General features: G+C 39.5%; 1 protein-coding gene across 1 annotated transcript in view; it reads left to right on the forward strand.

The window, feature by feature from the left end:
- The window catches only part of TMEM131 (transmembrane protein 131), a 179,560-nt gene that overhangs the window by 90,783 nt on the left and 73,375 nt on the right, over nucleotides 1-15,402 (forward strand). The window contains exon 5 of the mRNA XM_065929757.1: nucleotides 11,916-12,039. Within this exon, the coding sequence (XP_065785829.1) occupies nucleotides 11,916-12,039 (124 nt within the window). The remainder of the gene's footprint in view (nucleotides 1-11,915; nucleotides 12,040-15,402) is intronic.

Here is a 15,402-nt window from a genome sequence, read left to right on the forward strand (position 1 = left end):
CATAGTCAATAAAGCAGAAATAGATGTTTTTCTGGAACTCTCTTGCTTTTTCAATGATCCATCAGATGTTGGCAATTTGATCTCTGGTTCCTCTGCCTTTTCTAAAACCAGCTTGAACATCTGGAAGTTCACGGTTCACGTATTGCTGAAGCCTGGCTTGGAGAATTTTGAGCATTACTTTACAAGAGTGTGAGATGAGTGCAATTATTTGGTAGTTTGAGCATTCTTTGGCATTCCCTTTCTTTGGGATTGTTCGACAGAAAAGTAGAACAGATAGTAAATATATTCTTAAACTAATTCTGTAATTTAAAATTTTCCTATGTTCATATTTTTATTGATTTTTAAAAATCACTTGTAGCAGACATAATGTTTCATTCCCGTAGGTTTTGGCAAACACATCCAACATATAAGGGCATTCTCCATTACCATAGCACCGAGCTCACCAAGTTCCCCTGTCCATGAGAGTTCTCCAGGCAAGATACTGGAGTGGGTTGCCATGCCCTACTCCAGGGGATCTTCCCAACCCAGGCATATTCTCTACCATCTCTACTGCAGGCGTATTCTTTACCATCTGAGCCACCAGGAAAGCCAGGAAATTGGTATTCTAAGAAAATGGACAGTATTTACAGAGTGCCGTAATTTCTCTATTTTGGTCAACTGTGGTGCTGTAGTTGTTTGGTCAGTGACAGAAATCTAACTGCAATGAGTTAAGGCAAGGATGAGGATATACAAAAAGGAATTCCAAGGACCGTCATATATTTACAGAAAGCTCAGAGTCGCAATGGGGTCTGGGAACAGCAGGATGCACGCTATCCAGCACCCCAGGCCCTTCTCCCTGTCTCTTGCCTCCCCTCGCATGCTGGCAGCTGCTTCTGATTCTGCCCGCATCTTTTTCCTGTGATGACAGGAACAAATCAACTGACTGCCCTTCAGACCCACGTTCTTGTAGCCTCCCTCCACCAGGGAATAGTAAAGCTTTCTTTACTTTAGTTTGAAAAGTCTCAGAGTAGAACAGTCATCACTCTAGCATAGGTGAAGGAGCCAACCCACCCTACCCCTCAGACAAGGACAGTGTTTGGTAGTGGATGTATCTTCCAGGGAGTGTCTCTGTAATTATCAGGGTTTCACTCAGAGAAAGAGTAGTCCGCTGTGGGCAGCAGCTCCAGCTGAAGTCATCACAACTTCATGGCCTGGAGAACCCCTGATGACCTTCATCCTCTCTAAGCATGCCTTCCCCATCCTGCCTAGCAGGAGTAGGAACTGCCCCCCTCCCTGCCTCTGTGCTGTTGTGTTCCCTCCACTGAGCTGGCTGGGATCCCCACCCCGGAACTGGTTTAGTGTCAAGGCTAATTCACCAGGTGGCTCAGTGGTAAAGAATCCGCCTACTAATGCAAAAGACGTGGGTTCCATCCCTGGTTTGGAAAGATCCCCTGGAGGAGGAAATGGCAACCCACTCTAATAATCCTGCCTAGAGAATTCCATGGACAGAGGAGCCTCACAGGCTACCGTCCTTGAGGTCATGAAGAGTTGAATACAACTTAGCACCTGAGTGTGCAGTGAAACTTTCTGGAGAGTAGGGTAGGCTCCCAAGGTCTGAAAAATGGCTTGAGAGAGCAGAGAAAAGAGACTGGCTTGAATCCTGTGGTTAGGGGGTGAGGCTTTGTGGACTTACATAGTCTGCATTTCTCAATAGATCCAAGAGAGAAAGTATACAGGCTTTCCTGTGGGCTTACCCAGATGTGGGGCATAAGGTGAAGGGACATTGTGGGGCTTGAAAACTGTTGTAATCAGGCATCAAAACTAGAGTTGAATTCTTCATTACACTTGACATCCTCTACTAACTTCTGTCAAAGCATTGGTTATTGTTCTGATTCTTTCTTTTGATGTCTGTTCTCCTCCTAGACCAGACTATCAAGATGAATTTGTTGTTGGTCAGTTGCTAAGTTGTATCTGACTCTTTGTGACCCCATGGACCTGCCAGGCTCCTTTGTCCTTCACCATCTCCCAGAGTTTGCTCAAATTCATGATACACACTATTTATCTTTACATATTTAGCACATATTTCATACTTAATACATGCCATACATTATCTTCAAGTCCAACAAGATTGTCTGCTGATTTCTTCTGCTACAGTTAAATCTGGTTTGTTCTTAAGTGCTTTTGCTGGACTTCAGTAAACATTTGCTATACCTTTTCTTCTTGATCCAGCTATGTGCAGATTTAAATAATGCCCATGCTGTAAATGTTTCATTAGCTTCATATGTCTGAGTAATTTTAAGACTTGAGAAGTACCTTTAACCGAACATTTTATTTTTTTTCCAGAAATTGTTAAATAATCAGAAATCATTGCTCACTATACTGTACTTTTACTTATGCACTAAAGTTTTTGCCTTATGTTTTCTGTGAACTGTTTCTACTGCTTGTGGTCATTTTTGCTAAACCAGAAGTCACTGTTCATTTTGAAACACCCTTTATGATATCTGGAAATATATCAGATATATATATATCCAGATATCTGGATATTTTGATTTGGATGAAATTTACCACTCCAGGTTGTCAACCAGGGTCTCCAAGATGGTTTCTCGTCCTTCAGCAGACACACAACTCTAGTTCTGTGACTGCTGTCTAAACCTCCATGGCCTGAGTCCTCTCACTACCCTGCTCATCCCTACTGTCCTCTAGGTCTTTGATGTTTGATCAAATTAACTTTCGTCAAAAGTAGGCTTTCTTTGTTTTCATCCATTTTGTTTAAATGTATTCTTTAATTCTACCTTTTTTTCTCCTTTCCCTTACCTTTTTCTCCCTCCCCCCTTTTTTTCTTTCCCCTTTTCCTTCTCTGTCTGTAACAGTTAGCCTGGAGAAATCTTGGACATGACCACCCTTCCCCTTTACTCACCCCCCTAATTATTTATGCCAGTGCTGTTAAATATTTTTCTGTTTCCGTAACAACTCCTTCTTTCAAACATTTACTGTAGTTTTAAAAGATTCTTTGGGTGAGGACTTGTTTCATTGAGTTCTTTGGTTTATGTAATTAAGTGCAGAAAATCTTGGTTTCAAGTCTAAAGTCTAAAGTAGAGACTTAATGGTTTTCTAAAAAAGTGGAAATTGAATAAACTTGCTGTAAATGGAGGTCTTTATTGTCAAGTTAAAGTCAGTTTATGAGAGCCATTTCTCCCTAATCACTTTCTGGTATTCCCAGAAAATCAAGTAGGCCGACTCTTCTATGGGCTGTTTGGTGCTTTTTAGCTTTCCAATTTCCCGCTGTTCTACCAGCACCCAATTCAGCCTGAGGGCGCTGTGCTCAGACGCTCAGTCGCGTCCAACTCTTTGTGATCTCATGGACTGGAGCCCACCAGGCTCCCCTGTCCCTGGGATTCTCTGAGCAAGAATACTGGAATGATCTTACTGACCCAGGGATCAAATCTGCATCTCTTACATCTCCACTGGCAGGCAGATTCTTTACCAGATGTGCTTGAGACGATGGTCAGGTTTTGTGGTAGTTGAGTGGTACAGAGTACTGCATATTGATTTGGCGCAACTTCCTGCCAGAAGTGATGTTAATAGACCCCTCTGTCACTGCCATTCATAAAGTTTGTCTGAGGGCAGCTGCTCAGCCATTTTTTCAGCTATTCTGCGGCATTGCATTGTCATCTTTCTGTGGCTAGAAAAATTGCCATTAACCACAAAATTGCAGCTTACTTTCCAAGCTCATCTCTAATTCATGAGTGCTTCTTCCTAATTCTTTCAGGTCTCAGACTCTTGTAAAATATGGGCAGTTAGTCAGAAGCTCTGCCCTGTCAGCACAGAGAACTTCTGTATGATTCAGCTTGATTTATCTCTAAATAATTCACAGTAACCCCCTTGGCCCTACTTTGAAGCAACTGATAATGGAAACAAGCAGGACCAGCACTAGCAGAGCTTTGAAAATCTTTTGTCTTATTTTCACATCTTACCTGTCTCGCCAGGCAGTCACACGTGATATCTATGACAGGAGGATTCTAAGGTGGCCTCCAGATTCCTGGTCCCTAAGGAGTACATACACCTCCTCCCAATCATATTCAAGCAAACACTAACCTAGATGTTGCTGTAAAGAATTTTGAAAGTGTAATTGAAGTCCCAAATCAGTTGACCTTTAAGATTGGGAAGGTAATCTGGGTACTTGACCTCATCACACAAGCCCTCTAAATCTGGCTGTAGCAGTCAGAGACAGAAATGTCAGAGGATTGAAGCTTGAGAGGTATTTGATGCAAGTGACTTTGCTTGTGTTGGTTTTGAAAATGAAGCGGCCATATGGCAAGATACTGAGAGCAACCAAACTTTGCCAACAACCTGCATGAACTTTGAGCTTTGATGCCCGAGTCCCCAAGCAGATCCACCTGTCATGCTCTGCCTCGACCTGTGCCTAACAGAGTTGTCAGATGATAAATGGGTGTCACTTTCACCCTCTCAGTTTGTGGTACTTCGCTAGGCAACATCAAAGCTGATGCACTGCCTATTTATTTACAAGTAAGTTTGTATTACTACTTGACCATAGTTTTCCATGGTTTTAGTGTGGCCTCTCCCCTTAGCCTCCTACTTGATTGAGGAAATTGAGGTGAGGAAGAGGCAGGGAGAGCTGTCTGTATGAGCTCTGTCTGTATGAGCATCCTAGGAGCACGCCCTCTGCTTCCGTGATGTGGACCTGAGGCTGCAGAAAGCCGCCTCCCACGCGATGTGCGACTGCGCTCGCCTGCTGATGTACTCCAGATGTCTCTGAGCAGCGTAAGGAGATGACCCTCTCCCCTGAGCACGGGTTCATTTCTGGAGGGTGCGGCCCGGGGCCGCCCCTCTGTGACCACTAGGAAAAGAGCACAGCCAACCTCAGCAGCACTGCAAAGCAAGCTTTCTGACCCACCCCCACTTCCACGCTCCTGGCCCCTCTAGGCTTGTTTCCTTACCCACGTCCTCTCCTGTAGCTGGCCATCCTCAGTCCAGTCTTCTTCAGGGATCCTCCAGATTACCTGTCTATCTTTCACCATGTCTGTTTCATCTAAACTGAGATTGATTGCACTGACGTCACAGGAGGAAAACATTAAGAACAAATTCATAGGAGAAACACTGGTTGCCAGGTAGTGTATAAAATATTTGAATTTTAAGAGCATATTTGTTGAAAGGGCTTCCCTGATGGCTCAGGCAATAAAGAATCTGCCTTCAGTGCAGGAGACCTGGATTCAATCCCTGGTTTGGAGAGGTCCCCTGGAGAAAGGAATGGCTGCTTACACCAGTATTCTTGCTTGGAAAATCCCATGAATAGAGGAGCCTGGCAGGCTACAGTCCATGGAATCATGGAGTTGGACATGACTGAGCGACTACCACACACACACACACACACACACACACACACACACACACACACACACACACACACACACACACATTTGTTGAAAAAAGTGTAATTGGTGAGCTTAGAGGGTGTAAGGAGGACATGTTTATTTCCCTGTGTTTTCATTTCACTTACATGTGTGCATAAGGCTTGAGGAAGAAGAGTTCTCCCTTCCATGTTGTCTTTGTAAAGCTTCTCCTTGTCGCAACAAGGCCAAAGTTTGACGCCCCAGCTGCATCTGTACCTACTTTTATTTTGTGGTTCTGTGACCCGTGCCTGAGATCAGTGAGCCTGTTAGTTAAGAGGTCTGGTTCCTGAGGCAGGAGGAAGCCCATGCACTGGGGCTCCTGAGGACACTCGGCCTCCTGCTTCCTCACCATAATGCGTTGTTCCAGACCTGCCTCTGGGTGCCCTCCATCCCTGCCTCAGGAACAAACCTTGGTTCATCTTTGGATCTTTCCCTCGTGGCTCAGATTTAAACTACAGAAAGATTTAGGGCCTCATTGTGGCTGGGCTGTAAGCCATGGAGCAGTTTTGGACCAGGTTTCTGCTTCCCTGCAAAGCAGGAAACTCTTCTGTGGGAACCCAACTCTCAAGGGCCATCTGTGGGCACAGCCTTCTAGGGACTGCTAATGGCGTGCATCTTCTCTGCAGCCTTCCCACTTTGGGCAAGAGCTGGCAACATCTGCGGTGCTGAGCTCTGAGAGTGGGGAGTATCTAGGTTTAAGCTTTAGAGACACCAGAAGGCATTTAACATCAACAGTAACAAAACTTCATGTCAGCATTATAAAGAAATTCTCAATGGTGTGTAAAATGAAAAGCAGCACAAATCATCATCAAACCCTTAGAAAATGTGTTAAATGTTGACAGAAGACAGTGAAGAGTTCTTATTTATGTAATTTGTGGACCATGTGCATATGAACCTGACTTTTTAGGGTAGTGTGGGAAGATTCTTTAGCACTGAGCCACCAGCAAAGTCCTAATATGGAAAGAAGGTGGTGTTCTCCCATCCTGGAAAAGGCAAAATGTGTAAAACAGTCTGAGTCAACTGCAGATGAACCTGCAGAAGAAATGAATAAAGTGGTGGTATGTTACATTTGATGTTAGTTTAGGTGATACAGTATATGAGAATAAAGTGAAATGTGACTTAATGTACAGCTTTAGATGTAGTGATGTCTTCCTCATCACTGCTGATATTGATATTATGCTTTCTCTTTTTTCTTTATTAATTTTGCCAAGTAGTTAATAATTTATTAGTCTACCCCCAAAATGGTAATTTTTGACTTCATATATCATATCATCTCCATTTTATGTGTTTTACTTCATTGATATCCACTCTTATTTCTATTATTTCTTTTCTTCAACTTTCTTTTGTTTAATTTGCTATTCTTTTTCTAATGACATGGTTGCTTAGCTCATTAATTTTCAGGCTTTCTTCTTTTTAAATATGTATATTTACACGTATGAATTTTACATTAAGCACAACTTGAACTGTATACCACAAAATTTTAATAGTTAATTTCTTCATTTTGATTCATTTGCAAGTGGTTTTTAATTTTTATTCAGACTTCATCTTTGATCCATGAGTTGCTTACACATGTTGCTCTGTTTATTTGTAGACAATCTGTTGATCTGATTTCTAATTTAATTGGGCCAGGACTGGAAAATTCTGCATGTAAAGAATTACAGGGGCTTCCTTGGCTCAGTGGTAAAAAGAATTTGCCTGCCAATGCAGGAAACTTGGGTTTGATGTGGGAAGATCCCACATGCTACAGAGCAACTATTGACCCTGTACTCTAGAGCCTGGGAGCCGCAACTAGTGAGCCTGCATGCCCTAGAGCCCATGCTCTGCAAAAAACCACTGCAGTGAGAAGCCAGCACAGCAATGAAGACCCAGCACAGCCAAAGATAAATAAAAATTATTTTTTAAAAAAATTATGAACCAAGAAGAGATACGACAAATAGAAAATAACTAGCAAGGTGATAGACTTTAATCGTAAAAAATTGCATTTAATATAAATAGGCTAAACACACCAGTTAAAAGACCAAGATTGTCAGATTAAAAGAGCAAGACAAAACTAAACACACAACAGAAATCCAAAATACAGGAAGCAAAATTGACAGAACTAAAGGGAAAACAGACAATTTAGTAGTAATAGTTGGGGACTTAGATACCCCACTTTTGATAATGGCATTTGGAAAGAAGTAAACTATCTATTTTTAGATGTTATCTTCTTATACATACAAAATCCTAAGCAGTCCACTTTTTAAAAGTATAGAATAAATGAATTCAGGGAGGTTGTAGGATATCAGATCATATCAATGATATGATATAGATATCATATCAATATGTTGTTATTGTTCTGTTGCTAAGTCATGTCCGACTCTTTGCAACCCCATGGACTGTAGAACGCCAGGCTCCTCTGTCCTCAACTCTCTCTCAGAGATTGCTCAAATTCATGTCCTTTGAGTCAGTGATGCTACTGAACCATCTCATTCTCTACCACTCCCTTCTCTGCCTTCCATCTTTCCCAGCATCAGAGTCTTCTCTAGTGAGTCATCTCTTCACATCAGGTGGCCAAAATGTTGGAACTTCAGCAACAGTCCTTCCAAGTGAATATTCAGTGTTGATTTCCTATAGAATTGACTGGTTTGATTTCCTTGCAGTCCAAGGGACTCTCAGGAGTCTTCTCCAGCACCACAATTCTAAAGTATCCATGTTTTGACTCTCTGCCTTCTTTATGGTCCACCTCTCACATGCCTAGATGACTACTGGAAAAAACCATAGCTTTGACTATACAAACATTTGCTGGCAAAGTGATCTCTCTACTTTTTAGCACAGGGTCTAGGTTTGTCATAGCGTTCCTTCCAAGAAGCAGGCGTCCTTTGATTTCATGGCTGCAGTCACCATCTGCAGTGATTTTGGAGCCCAAGCAAAGAGACTCTGTTACTGGTTGCATTTTTTCCCCCTTCCAGTGATAAGACTGGATGCCATGATCTTTGTTTTTTTTCCATTGTTGCGTTTCACACCAACTTTTCCACTCTCCTCTTCCACATTCATCAAGAAGCTCTTTAGTTCTGCTTCACTTTCTGCCATTAGAGTTGTATCATCTGCATGTCTGAGGTAGTTGATATTTCTCCCAGAAATCTTGATTCCAGCTTCTGATTCATCCAGCCCAGCATTTCGTATGATGTACTCTGCACAGAAGTTAAATAAGCAGGGTGACAGCATACAGCCTGGCCGTACTCCTTTGCCAGTTTTGAACCAGATTATGAACCAGACCGTTGTTCCGTGTCTGGTTCTAGCTATTGCTTCTTGAACTGCATACAGGTTTCATCAGGAGACAGGTAAGGTGTTTTGGTACTCCCATCTCTAAGAATTTTCCGTAGTTTGTTGTGACCCACACAGTCAAAGGCTTTAATGCAATCAATGAAGCAGAATTATATGTTTTTTTCTGGAATGCCCTTGCTTTCTCCATGATTCAGTGAATATTGGTAATTTGATCTCTGGTTTCTCTGCCTCTTCGAAAGCCAGCTAAAACATCTGAAAGCTGAAACATCTGAAAGTTCTCAGTTCACATACTGTTGAAGCCTAGCTTGAAGGATTTTGAGCATACCCTTGCTAGCATGTGCAATGAGTGCAATTGTATGATAGTTTGAACATTGTGGCTCAGTGGTAAAGAATCCTCCTGCCAATGCAGGAGACGTGGGTTTACTCTCTGGGTTAGGAAGATCCCCTGGAAATCCAGTGTTCTTGTCTGTGAAATCCTATGGACAGATGAGCCTGGCAAGCTACAGTCCATGAGGTCTCAAGAGTCAGACACAACTTAGCAACTAAACATCAGATACAAAAATGTTTTATTTCTATATACTAACAATGAACAGTCTTAAAATTAAGACAATTTCTTTTATAATAGCATCAAAAATAATAAAATATTTAATACTTATATACAAACTTAACAAAAGTAATACTGTAAACTAAAAATGAAAAATCATTATCAAAAGAAATTAAAGAACTAAGTATATAGAATCTGTCCCATACTCATAAATCAGAAAACAGAAATGAGAATGGCAATACTCCCTAAATTGATCTGTGGATTCAACACAGTCCCCATCTAAATCACACAATTTACTTTTTTGTAGAAATTGACAAGCTGGTCTTAAAATTCACATGGAAATAAAAAGGATCCAGAATTGCCAAACAGTCTCAATGTTTTAAAAGGAGACCAGCATTGGAAAACTGACAGTTCCCAATATCAGAAACTTTCTACAAAGCTTTAGTAATCAAGACCCTGTAACTATGCAGTGTGGATAAGTGGGGAAGAATTTATATTCCAGAAATAGAACTTTACTTGTATTGTAAATTAATTTTGACAAGGGTGCCAAGATCATTAAATGAAGAAAAAATCTTTGCAACAGATGGTGATGCTGCTAAGATAGCTAGATATCCACATGCAAAAGAATTAAGTTGGATCTCTACCTCATACCCTACACAAAAGTTAATACAAAGTGTGTCTAGAACTAAATGTAAATGTAACAAAGCTAAACTATAAAACCTTAGAGGAAGACATTGGAATACATCTCGATTTTGCAGTTGTTTTTGTGCAATGGTTTCTTAGATACGGCTCCAGAAGTAAAAGTGAAAGTGACAAAAAAATAAAATATACAAATTGGATTACATAAAAATTAAAAACTTTTTTGCTGCAAATGATACCATGAAGAAAATGAAAAGATAGCCCACAGAATGGAAGAAAATATTTGCAAATATCTCCTAAGAAATTTATATCCATCATGTATGAAGAATTCTTACGGCTTCTTAAATTTTACTGTGTGCATAAGCACAGGGTTTCCTCATCTCTCCTTGTTGACATTTTATAATCGAGAATTATTTCTTTTTTTAAATTTTGGGTTTTGCCCACTTTTTGTCCATACTTCAGATATTCCTACACTCTGTTTTCCAAATATTGCCACTTCTAGTTATGCCCTACATATCTGTGTTTTTTTTTTATTTTTATAGCTTTGTCTTTTAAAATGTTCTAAATATGTATTCTTTCATGCTGAATTCTGAGCTAAATTGTCAATCTCATCTTCTCAGCCATGAACAGATTTTTGTCTCCCTAGCCAATCTGTTACCTATGTTTATTGCTAATATTTTCTCTGGTTTTCTATATGATTATCTCATTTTGCTAGTATCTTGCCATATGTCTCTGTGTATACTCCATTATGCTTATTTTTAATTCTTGGTTTAACTTTTCCAGCTTCAGGAATGCACTATTCCACATATAAAGCAATTGTATCTCTGTCAACTACTTATAATTTGAGGTTTATACAAATGAAATAAAATTTCAGAAAACATAGGCCAAAATGACTGTGTAAGAGGATCTTGTAAAAGTTGTAACTGAATTAGAACATGAGGGTTTTGTTTCACATAGAGGGTAGGCAGGAAAACGCAGAGCAGAGATGTTAAGGGTGGAGGTCGTGAACGTGGAGCCAGCCTGACCCAAGTGGTGGAGACATAGGGAGTCACTTGTTTAGGCTCATGCCAGGTGACAGGGACCTTCATAGTCCTGAGGTCACAGAGTGGGGCAGAGTGGGCAGGCTCTGGCACGCACACTTTCACCACATGTCTGGTTCTGTGCTGGGCTATATGAGGAATACACAGTGCGTGTATAATATAACCTTTGTTGTTATAGTACTGATAATCTTGTTGGGGAAGTAAGACAGGTGTCAAATAAGTAGAGATCACTCTGAAAAAAATAATTTATATTACATTTACATTTACATTACATTATATTATAGAATTCTCTTAAGCTGTCGAGTGAGACAGCCTGTGCAAACATGGTAGCAACAGAAGTACTTAAAGGCCTGCATACGGAGGAGGTTTCACTTTTAGACAAACTATACGTTGGATCCTAAGGAGAACATGAAAATAAATCTATGGACATCAGATCTTGAGTGTGTGCTTTCTATTGTTAGAGCAGGGACCAGAGCCAGATGACTTGGATTCACATGAGGTTCCAAGTGTGGCTTTAGGCATGTTGTTATGCTTTCTGTGCCTTGGTGTCCTTGACTGTAGAATGAAGATAATAGCTCCTAACTCATAGGGCAGATATATCACATACCTTTGCCATGAAAATTCACCTTCTAAATTGAAGAGCATTTATCAGTGGAATTTGGGGAGAGAAGGAGAAGATTTCAGAATTAGAGAGGCAGGTAGTGTTGCAGGAAGAAAGGGATCTGACCATTTGGTTCCTTGCCTGCTTCCTCCTAGACTGTAAGCTTTATCCAAGTGGGGACTTGCCCCCTTACCTCCCAGTACCTGACTCAGTGTGGGACATACACTTGGCACTCAGAAATTTTATTTGCTGCATAGCTAATGAATGCGTTTTATGTGTAACTTTAGATATAAATCAGTGTAATAAGTAAGTCTGTATCTTTGGGTATGTATTTGTCTAAATAATTTTGATGATTAATTTTTTAACAACCAGAAATTAACTCTAGCACTGTAAATTGTCTTTCAATATTTGTGACCATTTTCTTTTTGTTTTTACAGACCAGTTGGAATGCCAAAAATGGAAAAAGTTTACTTACATAATCCTAGTTCTGAAGAAACTATTACTTTAGTGTCAATATCCGCTACAACATCACATTTTCATGCATCATTTTTTCAAAATAGGGTAAGTTTCTCCATTACATTTGATGTTTCTTGAGATTGAAAGTGAAATGGCTAAATCTTTTTAATGTAATTTTATCTTATTGTAACTAAAATCTGATTTGAATGTTTCATATTTATTCTGGACTTCAGTTTGCCCCATTTCCTGAAAACTACCACTTCTCCTCTTCAGCACACATTGTTTTCTTAACATGAAACAGCCTAACAAATCAACTTTGAAACTTAAGCACTCTGAAAAATGTAGCATTCATGTCTTCAGTTGGTTTTCTTTTCCTTCCTAATAGTAGGTAAATCCTCAGCACTGTGTTGGTTCTCTTTTTCTGAGTAATAAGACACCAGAAACCCCCACTCTTAGTGTGTGGTTCTGTAAGTCACCTTTCGGTGGGTTCTTTGCTCCAGGTTTAGTAAGGTTTTAATTAAGATGTCAGCTGGGCTGAGTCCTTGACTTGAGACTCAGGGGAAATCCACTTCCGGATTCATTTACATTGTCAGCAGAAGTCGGACTTCTTGTGCTTGTAGGAAAGAGGTTTCATTACTGGCTGTTGGCCAGAGACCTTTCCCAGTTCCCTGAGGCACCCACTCTCCTCGTCACTGTTTAGCACTTGTGTGTCACATCTTGCTCACGCTTCAGAAATCTTTGGCTTCCTCTTCTACCACCAGTGGAGAAGACTCTGCTTTCAGCATGTCATTGGGTCAAGATCACCTGGTAGTCTCCTTATTTTATTAACTTAGAGTGAGCTGACTAATAATCTCATTGTATCTGCAGAATCCTTTTTATCAAATAATGCAAATCACAGGTATGATATCTCCTCATTCACAGTCACAAAGTGAGGGCAGGAAATTTGGGGGCCTGTCTAGGATTCTATCTACACATACATCCTGTAAAATTTTACTTAGATCATTTTTATAAATACTATGCAAACTTGTTTCTATAAAAAAAAACTTTGACAAAAAATTGATCTTAATAAATTTTGAATTTGAGAGAATGTATTAAGCTTTAATATGTCGACTTCCAAAATAACTACCTAAATAGCAAATATCAGAGGAAAGTAAATTAACGAAGTCTAATTTCATCTTCCCAGGGTTTTCCCTAACTCCTTTGAAGAGATATAACTAAATTTTCATCAGTTATTTCAATTTTTGCATTTCTTCTTTCTAAAATCCTGTTTCATCACATGTTGTCATTAAGTAGCAACTTCTAGTGTAAAAACAAGGCATATAATCTTCGACATTTTTAAAATTGAAAACTATCTTGTAAACAAGGAATGGATAAGTCAGCATATTTTGATGATAAAGTTTTAATTTGCTTATTGTGCCGAGTTGTTCTTTGTTTACTTTTGTAAATGGACTGATGGTCTCAACAGTTGAATCCCAGTGCTAGGAGAGACGTGTGTGTATATGCAGCCAGCCTCGTACCCTCGTTCTGCCGATGAAGAGCTGAACCCCAGTTGGCTTTGCCTGTTGTCGTGCAGTTAGTGACAGGAACCAAGGTGAAGGTCTAGGTATACTGTTGGCTTCCCCAGGGACTTGTGTCTTATGAAGCTACGGTGTGGCTTATATACGTTAGTCTGTGTATGGAGACACACTTAGGTACAGATGGAATCATCCAGCTTTCAGGCATTTCCAAAAGTGTAGAGACATGTTGGGTTTAAAGGTAAAATAGTCCTCCAACTAATAAAAAAAAAAAAGGTAAAATAGTGAAGTGACATTAAAACAGTTTAAAAGTAGTTTACAACTACACTACAAATTTTATTTTTATCTTGTTAACTTAATTTGCTAATTCAAGCAATGTTTTGTTGTTTCTAAGCATCAAGCTTCATCCTTGTTAAAGGCCAGGGTTTTTACATTTTTAATGTTCCTGTCACAATACACAGCAGAGCAAATAGATAGCAGCGTTACAGATAGAGTCTTAGAGGGGCCGTGTGGACAGCGCTGACCAAGTGGACTGAGAGGGGACTGGCAGAGCACGTGGCCCATCCAGAGGGACCAGCCCTCACTCCACTCTAGCCAGTGGTGGCCACATGGGCATGTAAGCTCATGCACAGTCATGATTTTCCAGGAAGAGTCAGAAATAGGGACTTGCATATGAAAATCTCCTGATATTTACAAATGATAAATGAAGTCAGTTTTGAAAGACAGTGTAGACCAAAGAAAACAAGTTAAAGGTCACCAATTTGACGTTTCTGGACTGGCTCTCCTAGGGACTTGTTTCAACATGCGAATCTTATGCAAACAGAATAGTCTCCCTGAAAATTCTTCAAAAGATGAACTCAATGTGTATGTAGTCAAAGAACAAGTTAAAAGCCAGTCTGTGTTTTCCACTGTCAGGATATGGAATTAAACAATAAAGTGATTTACAGCTATCAGAATTTACGTTTAGGTACTCTAGATTTAGCGTGAAAGGAGCTAGCCAAAATCTCTGCTGTCTTAGGTTGTTATTTTCTTACTCTTCTTGATTTTCATCTTTATTCCCTACAGTAAGATACTGACTTCAGAAGCTCAAGAAGTGGAAAGGTGGAACTAGCTCTTGAGAGGAGGGAACCTTATTTCTCTTCCACTTAATTTTATGCCTATCATTGGAGCCTTTGGGGAAAAATAAAAAGAGTTTCTCATGTCCAAGAGAGCAGGCCCTTTCTTAGATTATCCTAAGTCTAGTTGTCTTGTCATCTTTAGAATTCCTGGTCAGATCATATTTCTTTGAGAATAAAACATTTTCTGTAACTCACTTAAGTTTTTGATTGTTAACCAGTATCATACATGCATTAACTAACCAGTAGGAAACACAAAAAAGAGTAGTCATTATTTAAAAGGCCAAGTGTTACATAACCTTTTTTTTTTTTAACCACATATAAATAAGGCATCTTACCTGGAAGTCAGGAACAAGGGTAATAAAAGGAATGTGGTTGTGTGACAATATATTTTTCTATATATAACTCCTAATAATTATTTGTGGTTATAATTATGTTGATTAACTATAATTGTCTAATTGTAATTAAAATTACATAATATTAAAACTGCAGTTTAGACCTATTCATCTTCATGGCTAGACTGCATATTGGCCTTAAAATACATAATATATGACTTGTTACAAAGAATACAGATATTTTTAATACTCTGTAATAGTTAAATTTTGACTAAGATAAGAATTGTAGAAATGGATCCTTTATTAGTAAGCAAACAAGAAGTATTTTTCCTTGGTCATATAGAACCTTTTGTTTGATTACCTTTTTGGGTTAATTGAAGATTAACTAGGATAACTTTGCTTCAACCCATGGCTAAAATGAAGTTTTTACTCATTTATTTTAGTATGCGTAATATAATAATCTCTTTTCATGGGTTGAAAGTCATTAACGGCTATTAATGATAA

Source organism: Muntiacus reevesi, chromosome 3 (genome assembly GCF_963930625.1).
Source record: "Muntiacus reevesi chromosome 3, mMunRee1.1, whole genome shotgun sequence".
NCBI lineage: Eukaryota > Metazoa > Chordata > Mammalia > Artiodactyla > Cervidae > Muntiacus > Muntiacus reevesi.